General features: G+C 47.1%; 1 protein-coding gene across 2 annotated transcripts; it reads right to left on the bottom strand.

The window, feature by feature from the left end:
* Positions 1-1,925: 1,925 nt before the first annotated feature.
* Positions 1,926-11,356, bottom strand: cpeb1a (cytoplasmic polyadenylation element binding protein 1a). 2 transcript variants are annotated; one of them, XM_036534991.1, is made up of 11 exons: positions 11,259-11,356; positions 10,892-11,080; positions 8,614-8,834; positions 7,666-7,909; positions 7,033-7,146; positions 6,680-6,796; positions 5,504-5,640; positions 4,562-4,760; positions 3,434-3,528; positions 3,018-3,098; positions 1,926-2,481 (listed from the first exon to the last, which is right to left on the bottom strand). In XM_036534991.1, exons 1-11 carry the CDS (start codon positions 11,284-11,286, stop codon positions 2,371-2,373), a joined length of 1,536 nt encoding a protein of 511 aa, XP_036390884.1. In that variant the 5' UTR covers positions 11,287-11,356; the 3' UTR covers positions 1,926-2,370. The 2 variants fall into 2 exon arrangements, with proteins under 2 accessions (XP_036390884.1, XP_036390883.1); XM_036534990.1 differs by having other exon boundaries at positions 6,707-6,796.
* Positions 11,357-12,501: the final 1,145 nt, after the last annotated feature.

The following is a 12,501-nucleotide window of genomic DNA, read 5'->3' as shown; positions in this document are numbered from 1 at the left end:
AAAATAAAAACCCTGGAAATAACTGGTTGTACATAATGAACAAAAGGCTGAAACAGAAAAAACAAAAAACAAAATTGGTTTCAGTCTATGGCAGATTAAAGATACAGTTGCCAGTTATCTGTATGAAGCAGCATAAAACTCCAGCGATCCAATTACTCAGATAACAAAATGAATACATCTCCCTTGTGAAAACCATTCAGCAAGCACATTGCATTGTAAAGCACAATAGGTAGGGGTCTTCCAATGATTACATCAGCACTACCTACACAAGGTGCGTATGTAGCTGGTGGAGAAAGGCACTGTAGTTAGCCTTCAAATTACCTTACCAACATTAGACAGCAAATCTTCACCAACCACAATAATCACCATTGCTGAGAGATTTTTACAACTGGACAGTCCTCAGAATGCTGTAAAGTTACATCACATCACTTACAGGTGCACATAATACAGTGCAGGATTGCCTCGTCAGATGAACATCAATATCTACTCTGTGGAAAAAAATGCAGCAATTAAATCTGATGCGTTACATGACAAATTCACTTTTGGAGGCCACAATTTCAGATGTCAAAAATGTCTTAAACACTCCTTCAACATTCCTTGTAAAGGCCACTGACTTGTTTCCAGGTTTGAGGTTTACCTAAATATGTGGCTCTGACACATCCAGAGTTTCAGGAATCAGTTTATGGGTTATACCCAGATACAGTACAGTGCCATGTTAAATGAATATCGGTTTAGTAGATTGGTAATGGCAGCTATAGAACTTTCTTCAAAACCACTTGTTTTCCACAGTCCAGGGTTATGCAAGCTGTCATTCATTTATTCACTTGCATTCCCCTCATTCTAACATTCAAAATCTAAAGCTGCATAACCAGAGTCCTGAAACCGTTCTATGCTGCCAACAACCTTCATAAATTGAGGGTCATTCTGAAAAGCTGAGGAAGGACATGAAAGTGAAGAAAAAAAAAAAAAAACACAAAACAAGGTGCACTGCAGTACATGTCCTACCAACTGACGTTTTTTTTTTTTGGGCCGTTTTAAATAAACCACGCAAGTCCACGCAGGTAATGCTTCAACATCTTTATTGTGCCCAATCAGAACATACACCACATCTGTAGGTAACCGCAGCAAGGTTTGCAGACCACAATGAGGTAGAGACTTCCAAACTCTAAAAAGCAGCTGGGCTAGGCAACATGGCAACAAGCTCTGCATGAGAAACTGGGATTGTGAGGAGGGACAAAGTACTGGTCCTTTGGCACACAGCTTCATCTGCAAAAAAAAGGGAGGGGGGGAGAAGAGAGGGAAGGAATACAGGAAGATGGGAAGGGAGAATGTGTGTGTGTATGTGTGTGAGTGAGAAAGTGGGGGGCCGCGGGGGGGGTGGGGGGTTGGGGAAGCTGTGTTAAGTCTACACTGGCTCATACATTCTAGGGAGGTTAGAGTTCTCTACATTCAACATAACAAGCAATTTTCAAAAAAATAAAAAAAATAAATAAAAAAGGGTTACACTCATGATGACAACACCTGCCCTTCTGCCAATGTACGAAAAAGAAAAAAAAAAAAAGTGATTAAAAACCCACTGTCACCCCTTTTTGAAGTAAAAAGTAAAAAGTGCAACAGCTGAAACTATGTACACAACCTCCAAGGTCAACGTCCGTTCTGGTTTCAGAGCCATAAACCCAACCATTGGTTTGAAAACTTGATAGTAAACCATCTTTTGTGGCGTCCAGCAGTGATTGTATTGTGAGTAACTGGGACAGCCTATTACATACAGCAATGCTTCAACAATAATTAGAACATTGGTTTCCCAAAAAATGATATACCAACAACCCCAGACATACCATGGGGAGAAAAAAAGAAAAAAAGGGGAAAAAAAATATATATGAACAGCCGTCAGGTAGATTCTCTTCAAATGTTCAATGTCACAACTTTAAACCGTGTAAAAATTAGTATGCAAAAATGTTTGAAATGCATCTGGTTAAATGAAGCCCAACTCTCACCTTTCAAAGTAAAAAACACCAGCTGGCTAAAAAGGAAAAAAACAGCTGGCCGACTTGGGGAGGGGGGAAAACAATTTAAAGGCACTGTATGGCATCTGCCGAGGTGAAAGGCAATGAAACTTTCATGATCATTCACCAATATGCAAGGAATGGAAAAAATCCAAAGGGGGGGGGGGGAGGTGGGGGAAAAAGCGCTTCTTTACCAAGGAGAAGGTATTTTCATCAACACCTTCTGGGCCCTGGACTGAACCAATCCTCCTCTCCAACTGTGGCCACAAGTCTGCAAACTGCCTACCAGTGGAGCCCCCATCACACCAACACTGTGCATAGTGCCATTGTGAACAAGTAAACAGCAAGAAACAGCAAGTGCAGCTTAGCAGGAGTCCCGGCTCCTCTGATTCCGCATTAGCGGGCGGTGGTGGGACAGGACGTCCGAGGAGTGCTGCCAATGCCAGCAATGGCGGCAGTAGTACTTGAAGCAAGCCTGAAGCACACAAAAAAAAAACAGACCAGGGGGTGGCTGGGTTAGACGCTTACCCAAGTCAGGGTTGGCTACAATGCTGACTCTTAAATATGGGGTTGGGTGGGGCATATGGGGTGGGCTACGCTGACCTCTTCCTTCTCAGTGGCTCTTATAAACTAAAAAGTTTGCCACAGGTTGAACAACTTGGTGTGGTCAGGTGAGAATTTAAGGCATGTCCACCACCACCTCCCCCACTTCCAACCACAACAGACCTATACCTTCCCATTAGATTACATTAGTCATCTAGCAGACACTTATCCAGAGTGACTTACATAGGTTACAGTTCTTTACACATTATCCATTTACACAGCTTATTTAGTGAGGCAATTGTGAGTTATACTTAGCCCAAGGGTCCAGCAACAGTGGCCCAGCGGGGAATCAAACCAGCAACCTTTTACTTACGAGCCCTGCTCCTTAACCACTATGCTACACTGCAGCCCCCTCTTTCATCTGCTTTTGTGCTCTGGGTGGACAAATCATGCAACCTCCCTCCTCACCTGTTCTCTGCAGAAGAATGGCCCAGGTTGAAGTTTGCACATTTGGCACATGGAGTCCTCCAGATAAGGGTCAATCTGGACCTGGGGTGGGGGGGGGGGTGGGGGGAGAGAAGAGGCTTTCAACACCAATCCGCAACAGAGTGAGGGAGACCTGCTCTGTTGAGCCACGTCAGTGGGGCTCCAGGGTATTAGTCATTTATGGGGTCATCTAGTGTGACTTACAACAAATGAGAATCATGACCTCAACGGCACGTGTGTATACACTGGACTTCCATTTACGTATACACCATGACTCAGTACCCACCGAGCCGGGGAAGAAACAATAATGGCTTGTGGAACAAACTGAGTCACCAGGGATACCGGAGATGCCAGAGACAAGACAACAAAAGCCTGACTTTAACGAGTCCAGCCCTTACCTTCTTAGAAAACTTGGGGGTTTTGATTTCCACAAATGCTGCCTTCACAGCCATCAGATAGCTGCGCTGGCTGTTAAAGGTGACACGCCCAGACCCTGTTATGACAGGAGAGAGACTTGCTCTTCAAATGCTTTCAGGTTGCCAACATAAAAGGTACCAGTCAAAAGTTTGGATAATGGGGAAACGTATTCAAAAGCATTTTGATCTACATACTTATGCTTAAATTTTTTTCTTAGACAAATATAAATGTGAATATAAATATAAAAGTGAAGTTGATGCCTATGTATGAATTTCTTCCCAAAGAAATGTCATTTTCAAAAACGTTTTTGGCCACTTTGAATAATGTAAAATTTAAGATAGTTTTGATTTCTGTACACTTTTTTGGACACTGCATAATTCCATTTGTGTTATTTCATAGTTTTGATGTATTTACTATTAATCAATGTGGAAAATATTAAAAGTAAAGAATAAAAGATGTATCCAAACTTTTGTCTGGCATTGTACACTTTCCCGTTCTTGTCATGCATGAGCCCATTTTGTTTTCAGCACCTCCAACACCCTACGCAGATATTACTTCTAGATCACAAAGGGTAGGAATGAGCTATCCGCTGCTGTCAGGAAAGTGACACAAGAATTCCTAAGACTCACCTTTACATATGGAGAGCTGGCTTTGCCCAACGTGAGCAAACACAGAAGCTGTATCGAAAAGTGCTGATTCACTGAGGCTGATTGTAAACTGACCTGCAGTCCACTTGTGCTGCGTAACAGGTCCTGCCTTTGAGCACTACTGAAATTCTGAAATTATACTGAGCACTGTTCTCTCTCTTCAACCTCTTTTAGAGAAGGTCATCTGACAAATATTAGTTTAAAAATCAGGATGGAGAGACTACCCAACTCCCTAATGAATAAAGCAACTCCACATGCCAGTGTACTAGTACAAAGGCCACACAAACATTCCTTTTTCCTGCTACACAGTCAACCTCCCGCCCACCGGGCAAACTGCAGCTATAGCACAACACACAGCCAGCCACTATTAGCAAAGACAGGGTGGGACTAATTAATACATTCAGTCAGAACCACAAGGAGGAAGCAAAAACGGCATGGACGGGAGGCAGCACAGCTCCCCACCGATTGGATATTTGTGCTTGTCCGTGTCGATCCCGGCATACACCACTCCTCCGAACAGGTCGTCCATGACGCCGGCCAGAACCTCTGCGGTCATCATGCCGTGCAGAGCGCCCACAAACACAGTCTTGTTGGGGTCCAGGCGATGGGAGGGGACGGGCATATAGTTGCTGTCCGAGATCACCCAGGGAATCACCTGGACCTGTGGGGGGGGGGGGGCGCAGAAGGGAGCTGCTTGGTATCCCACGGCAATTGAGCCATCCGCAAAAGGTCTCGTGATGTCATGCCAGTAAGAGTAAGGGTGTGTTGGGGTTATGGTTAGTGTTGACGGGAGTGCGTTTGATTCTTAATGCTTGATAGCCAATCGTCGTCCTGTCAGGTTACAGCAGTGAGTTAGGCGTGCAGATTCTTTGTACAATATCCGAAGCATCCATCCCTACCTCACAATGTATTCTATGCAGCTCCTAGTTCAGGCCCTGGTGCTCACACACCTGGACTACAGTAAACTCCCTCTCTGCCCATCTTCCACCAAACCCTTACAGCTAATCCAGAATGCAGCAGCACAACTTATCGATGACCTCCCTAAACATAGTCAAGTTACTCCCCTCCTCACCTCGCCTCACCGGTTTCCTGTTATCACAGGAAACTCGCATCAAGTTCAAAACCTTGGTTCTCGCATACAGGACAGTAAAGACAGCCCCCTCATAACTACAATCCGGGAGTGTTGTTAGCCTGGTCTGACACTGTTGCTTGTTTAAATTGAATGGATACACTTATGTTCTGTTGTGCTGGAAGTCACTCTGAATAAGAGCGCCAGCAACTGCTAAATGCATGTAAGGTGATGTACTGTGTGCGTGCTCACGCACATCCAGTCAGTCAGTCAGTCAGTCGGTCAGTCAGTCTGACCCCTGGTTTGGCGAGCATGGCGGACCCCCCTCCACTCACGTCCTTGCAGCGCATCCTTCGGCTGGACATCTTGAAGTAATACTCGCAGTAGTCATCATGGGGGAACAGGTCCTGAGTGCATGCCTGAAGCAGTCCACGCACCGACTTCTCGGACTCAAATACCAGGTACGCGTACCCTGAAAGAGAAACGTCACACACTGAAAACCATAAACCACACTTTCCGTGGGACATCACACCTACTTTTTTTTTTTTAAATGGGCCTACCACTCCTAGCCCCCCTCCCTCTCCTCCTCATGCTGGCTTCTGTTCCAACCAAAACTGCAATTCCCAAAGTGATGAGCGATTAATTGATGTCTGGTCTGAATTAGCCATTTAAAATAATCTGCCCTCTAAGGCCACATCCTGTCAGAAATAGATGTGCACTACGGATAAGGGATGTGATATTTCAAGGGCTTGGTAATCAATCACATAATTTCTCAGGCGCTGAACGCATTCATTTCTGTAACGTGTTCCGTGAAGACTCCTTTGACAATGGGATTATACCGAGAGGCTGATGGATTAAAAAAAAAAAAAAAAATCGTACTGTCGAAAGAGTGGACAGCAGGGTACCAAAGCTGAAGACCAGCTTGTGGGGGAACCGAGTCAGAAATAAAGCTAACAGCAACAAGCCAAACCTACATGTGGTTCGTTTTTTTTTTTTTTTTTTTTTTTTTAAATCATAGAATTTACATGCAGATTCATCTGGCTCGGAACAAAAACCAGAGCAGAGGTACCATGGCACAGGGTTGGGAAAACACAGCTCTGACACACACCCCCCTCTCCACAGCAAACGTTACCCAGAGTCTCATTTACACCACTGATTGTCAATCTAAAAAGGAGGGCCAATCCTCTTCAGAGACTGTGCATTCCACGCCTCATTGCACATTCCATACTCATTCTTCATGCCAACAGAAACCCTGTCCAGCTATGCAGGCTAACGCAACACCCCAAGTTAGGGTCTGAATATCAAAATTAATCCCCTACATAATGAGCTATTCAGAAGAGGACCCGCCTTCTTCAGTCCAACCCAATGTAACCCTCTCCAACACACACACACACACACACACACACACACACAGTGTAGCTAAACATGCTCTCACCAGACGGCTGGTACCCACCGCTGTGCCCATCTCCACACCCCCCGTTAGTGTTCTGGAAGGAAGAGAAATGATTTACCCGCTTCTGAACCTTTGGGCACATTACCTCTGGGAGGGCACCGTGGGTGCTTATCTTCCTTACCCGGCCACTCCACACTGAGATTGCCATACGCACTGAAAGTGGTAATCAAGCCAGCTGGGGGGGGGGGGGGGGGAGAGGGAGGGAAGAAAACCAAGTCATTTCTGCAAAAGGGCTTAAATGGAACCACACACCTCACCTGCACTCGGCAGGACACACCCACCAACCTGCGATGCGTGCACCTTACGCTGCCAGCTGACGCACTCCGCAGGTACCTCAAGGTAAAACTGACACGCTCGTGACACCATTACACATCAGCTAGGCGTAACCGTTACGTCCAGGAGCAAGCTCACCTTCAGTTATGTCCCAGGGGACTCCGCCGAGGAACACCTTGCAGGAGTACAGTGGATTCTTGTGGTTTTTTGGGGGCAGCGGCCCACTCCAGGTGAGGGTGGGGTTGGTCATAGCTGGGGGAACACACGCAGCAGAGCATCAGAGAAGGAAAGGACATGAAAGCTTTGCCAGAGACACAGAAAGGGCAGGCAGTAACTATAGGCAAAAATGCTGTTTAGACACTGTCAGACAATCAGGCCGTCCTTGAGGAAATTTTCAAATGGGGGGGGGGGGGGGGGGGGGGGGGGCGACGAGACAAAAACCCCACAAAACCTTAATGGTTAAATGACCTCAGTTCTCAGCACTAGACCATGCAACCTGATTCAAGCCCTCACTGCTAGCTAAACATCAGAAAACATCAGAAAACGGAAGCAGTGATTTAAAGCCTTAAATTCAGGATTTGCATAACGATGGAAAATTCTATCAATGAATTCCCTGCTGTTTTTGCTGGAAGTAGTAATCAACATTTATGGATTAGAGAAAAACCTAATTTTGGCAAGCACAACTAATAGTAACGTCTTGAGCCAAGCCATCTGCCAGCAGTCATAACAAGTCTATCCTAGACCAGCTGAACGACTCCAAAAGCAGTTTACCAGCAGCTTGTTTATGCAGCTGAGCATCCCTCTCAATGCTGAAGGAGCTGTCAGGGCTATCCAGGAGGCTGCCCAAGGGTAAGGAGGCCCCCGGCTTGGGCTTGAGCAGGGTATTTGAGAAGCCGCCACCGGGAGAGGGGGTGAAGGGCATGCTGTCCTGCTCCAGACGCGGCCCCAGCTTCATGGCATCCTTGGGCATGTTAGGCATCATGAAAGGCACTGGGGGAGAGACCCTCAGGGAATACTGCAGGGGAAAGGTCGGGGGCAAAGACACACACTCAAACCCAACCGCAAGGCTTCCCATTTGGGGCATTTCTAGAGCAACTATGAAATTAGGGCATCTGCCTCACCACACCACATCTACAGCAGGAACGGAAAGGTAACCCAAGTTCTTGGAGAGCCACTGGGTCTTCTGGACTTAGTTGAGACACGGCATAAGATTTACATTACATTATTTTCATTTAGCAGACACTCAGCTGGACATTTACTGAGGCAATTGTGGGTTAAGTACCTTGCTCAAGGGTACAATGGCAGTGCCCCAATGGGGAATTGAACCAGCAACCTTCCCGTCACAAGCCCTGCTCCTTACCGCTATGCTACACTGCTGCCAAATATTTAAGATCTCGAGGGAGAGAATCACCTCACCTGATGTTCCAGGTGTAAATCGGATGCTGAACAAGACTAAAGCCTAATCCAATCTGTGACAAGGCCAAAAAGCTAGCGGATCCTGTATACCCTCCAGAAACATGGTTCTTCCCACCCCATCCCTGTACAGTGCAGGTCTGAACATGCCCGGGTGAGACAGCTGTGTGCTCACACCTTAACACTCGCAGACGTGACCGTCACCTTCCGTCAGTAATAGCGCAGGAGCTGCAGGAGGTGACGCTGCAAAAGCAGTGTGGCGGCGTCCGCCATTTTGAAACGGGCCACGCAGAGCTGTGTACTCACCAGCAGGTCACAGAGGTGGTCGGAGCTCGAGCTGAAGCCGCTGGTCTCAGAGTCCACGGGGCTGCCGGAGCGGGAGTCCAGGAGCGGGTGCGACTCTGGTTGGGCGTTTGCGCGGGCGGGGAACTTGTCCGGAAACTCAGGGGTGCCCATAGGCTCAAGGGTGGGGAAACCAAGAGGCTTGCCTTGAAAGCTGCCCAGGGGGTAGCCAGTCCTACCCCACACTAAGGAGAGAAAGGGGCTTTGAAACCACAGCTGACGTCGCCAAAGGGGCCTTTTCCCTGTGTACAAATGCCTCAAACGCTAAGTGCCTCCCCTTTCAAAGCTGGACGTCAATTAAAATGTGTTAACTTGACCCATGTTCTTATAACAGGCAACAAATGTCTCACTTTCATCGAGATGTCATTTCAGGAGCTGTGACGCACCCATGTAGGTGGGGGCATGACTTTGGAAATGAAAACCAAAAGCCAAAGATGAAAAAATGATGCTTAGGGGATTTTCCAAGCAAGGCCCTGAGATTCAGGGTATCAACTAAAGCACTACCAGCAAGCCTTGCTTGACGTACAATGGCCACCTTCCCTAAGCTCTGCCCCAGCCTAGAAGTGCTGGATAGGGGCTGCCCTTCACTTCAGCTTGCCCTGAGCACCGCAGAGAGGTACGAGATTGACTGGGTCGCCCACTGCAGTCGGCTTGCAGTCTGGCATGCGCTGTGGGCCCATAACCCACAGGATGTGTGCTGCCCAGGGAATCTCACCCTGGTAGTGATATCCAGCCCTCAAAGCCCTGTCCCACTTTGCAGTCCCAGTTGGAACAGCACTTTAATGAAATCTCTGAATGGTAGTGTTGTGATGCAGTCTATTGCAGGAACTGGGTCAGTACAACAGGGGAGGTTGGGGGGGGGGGGGGGGGGGGCTGGGGGTGGGGGGTTGGAGGCCTGTAGGGACATTTGCACTCAGACGGATAATAAAATTTGGGGGAAAATCTAGACCCAAAAATGCTCCACGAATAGAAGAACCTCTAAAGCCAAAAGGCATACATACATATGTGTGTATTTGCGGCAGCGGATGGAGGGTGGGGGGCAGCAATATTGAAACCAAAAATTAAAATCAGAACCTAATGTCCCATGTTTTTTATGCAAAAGGAACACTTTTCTGTAAACCACCACTAACATCACTGACAAACAGAATTTCACTTTCATAAATTTAAACCGGGTTATAGGTTAATCAAAACAGAAGTGACCAGGTGGTTGTCTAGTCAACTGTCAATAGGGTCCCCTTTGTTAACTGTTGCCTTGTAAGTGCGTGTAACTGGCAATACGGTAAAAAACGAATCCCATCCTACATAAGACCTTCATACAGTTTCATGCAGAATCGATTCTAAAGGTAAAATGTCAAAGGGATCAATTCAATATTCAATTTCAACTTCCTACCCGGATTTAAAATACAAAAATTTCATGTGCGCTAGATACTAAATGTACATAGTTTAACAAGGTTTTGTTTTTTTAAGTTCCATCAAAGTAAAAGAGTTCAGGCCATTACAGAAATTACTTAAGAGCCACAACTGCTTGAATACAGCATCAGGGCAGCTTGTATAGACATTAAATAGGCCATGTTACTTTGTTCCCTGACCAAAATAGAGGACAGAATCTTCCGTAAACACATACTGCAAGCAACAAGCCGGACATGCCACCAAAATATTTTTAAAAATCCACAATAAAGCTTTACAGTAATACTGAAGTACTGCGCTGAAAAAGGAGACTAGGACTGCTAGGTTCAGCAGGCAGTGACTGACATGCCCAGAAATGTGAATCCCAGGCTAAACGCTGGTCAGGGGTCACATCTTGCCATTATTAAAACTGGACACACAACTCACACACTTCAATTAAAATGTTCCATTTAAGGTATACAGCATTTAGTGTCAGAACAAGATGAGCCGACTTAACCCCGTCCTTCCCAGATTACATCTAAAGCAGCACAGAGGCTCAACCCGAACCTTCCAGAACAGTCCATTTCAGAGAACATTAAACCCGAGACACAGCACTGTGGAACTCTCGGAAGTAAGGGCCAGGCCCAGTTCTTTCTAGAAAGAGCGTCACACAGAAACGAGTCTAACGGCATATCTCACATCCAACTCTCCCTGTCCCTGGCACCGAGAAACGAACAATACAGAAAACATTGTTAAACCAAAGCTGTCTGATTAAACCTGAGGCCCCAATGCCAAACGAGATGAAAGCAATAAATTCCACACAGAGGGGAAAAAGTTGACAGAGGGCTATACTCACTGGAGGGGCTTGCCGGGACAGAGGTCTCAGTGAGTGGGCTGTTCCAGCTCCGGTCCAGCCCAGACAGGTAAAGGGACTGGAGGCCAAGACCTAGGTCGTTCACATCAGACGGGGCCCTGGGAGACTCCTGCCTGCTGCTAGGGAAAAGCATCCTGCTACCGGCTGCAGCCTTGCCCGAATCCTGCTGGTCTGTGGATGTGGACAAAAAAAATAAAAAACAGTGTTTAGGCACTCCGCACTGCCTGTGGAAGTTGAGGAGGGTAGACGAACGGCTTTCCTAATTCTTGCCCGAGAAGAAGAAGGAGGAGGAGGAGGAGGAGGAAAAAAAACAAGCTCAGGGTCTCTGCTGGAGAGTCTGGTAGCTAACCTGCGACTGAGCCTGGTGCGGCTGCCATGCACCTCCATCTGCATCACTGACCCACCTAACATGTGACCCGGGTGCTGATGCACTCACACTCCCCTGCTAATGACATCACCCCCCCCTCCTCTCCTCCACTGGCAACTGCGTGCAATACAAAAGAAAATTCCTGTTCAATTCTCAGGCTGACAAACAGCCAGTCTGGCTTAGCAGCAGCAGCAGCAGCAGCAGCAGCAACAGCAGCAGTGGCGGTGGCGGCAGTAGCTCCGTCTCGCCCGCTTTTCTCCCGACAGCAGGAAGGGAGTGGGGAGGGAGAGCAGAAATCCCCGCTGTACTGTGCCTGCTCCTGTCTGCCAGTGTCCCTGTCACAGGCAGAGACGGCAGACAGCTGCAGCAGCAGCAGCAGCTGACTGATCAGAAGTTGGAGAACGAGCTATTTGCACCGCCAGCTCCGTCGCTCTCCAGAGCTGGAAAGCATCCAACTGCTAGCTACAGCCCTGATTCAGCAACTCCGGTTGAGGGTGGGGAGGTGGGAGGAAAAACAGCAAGCATAATCTTTGTTTCGGCTTGGATGCCATCGCCTGACTGGTGTAGCGATGCATGGTAAACAAAGCCGTCTCAGGTGTATAATTGGCACTCGAAGGCTAGCACTGCGTGTGTTTTGGGACAAGGTGAAACCGGGACTTAACCCACTGGAACCAAAGCCGACCAATTAACAAGGAGTTGGATGTTTTCCCTCCAAGAGATTTACCACCTCCCCACTTCCAAACAATCCACACTATTCAGTAAGGAATACACCACACACACACACACACACACACACACACACCTCATGATCCCCAGTCAGCCAGATCAAACTGTACACATTAACAATTGTAAATCATGACCTCAGGGAAACCTAGTTTGGGACAACAGTTCCGTGCAAACTCACATGGACCTGCAGTGATCAGGAAAGCAGTTAAGTGGTTCCAGGCTTAAACCCCAGGTGAAGCACTACCGTTGTACACATAAGGAAATTAACCTGAGTTAATCTGTTAACCCATGTCAGTAAATAACCACCTGTATAAATGTATATCTTGTAAAACTGCAATCCGAGTACGCCACCTTAGTAAAGGGCTCCTGCACAGAAAATTACACTGAACTGAATGTTTACTCACCACGTTCTTCCCCAGGGCTTGCTGACTCAATGTCAACTCGAATATCTACAATATTGGAAGCCCAGTGTTAGATTAGCCACCCAACTGGTCTCAGT

The sequence above is a fragment of the Megalops cyprinoides genome, chromosome 8 (genome assembly GCF_013368585.1).
Source record: "Megalops cyprinoides isolate fMegCyp1 chromosome 8, fMegCyp1.pri, whole genome shotgun sequence".
NCBI classification, from domain to species: Eukaryota; Metazoa; Chordata; class Actinopteri; order Elopiformes; family Megalopidae; genus Megalops; species Megalops cyprinoides.
The sequence above is the reverse complement of the archived record's forward strand: the minus strand, read 5'-3'. Positions and strand labels throughout refer to the sequence as shown.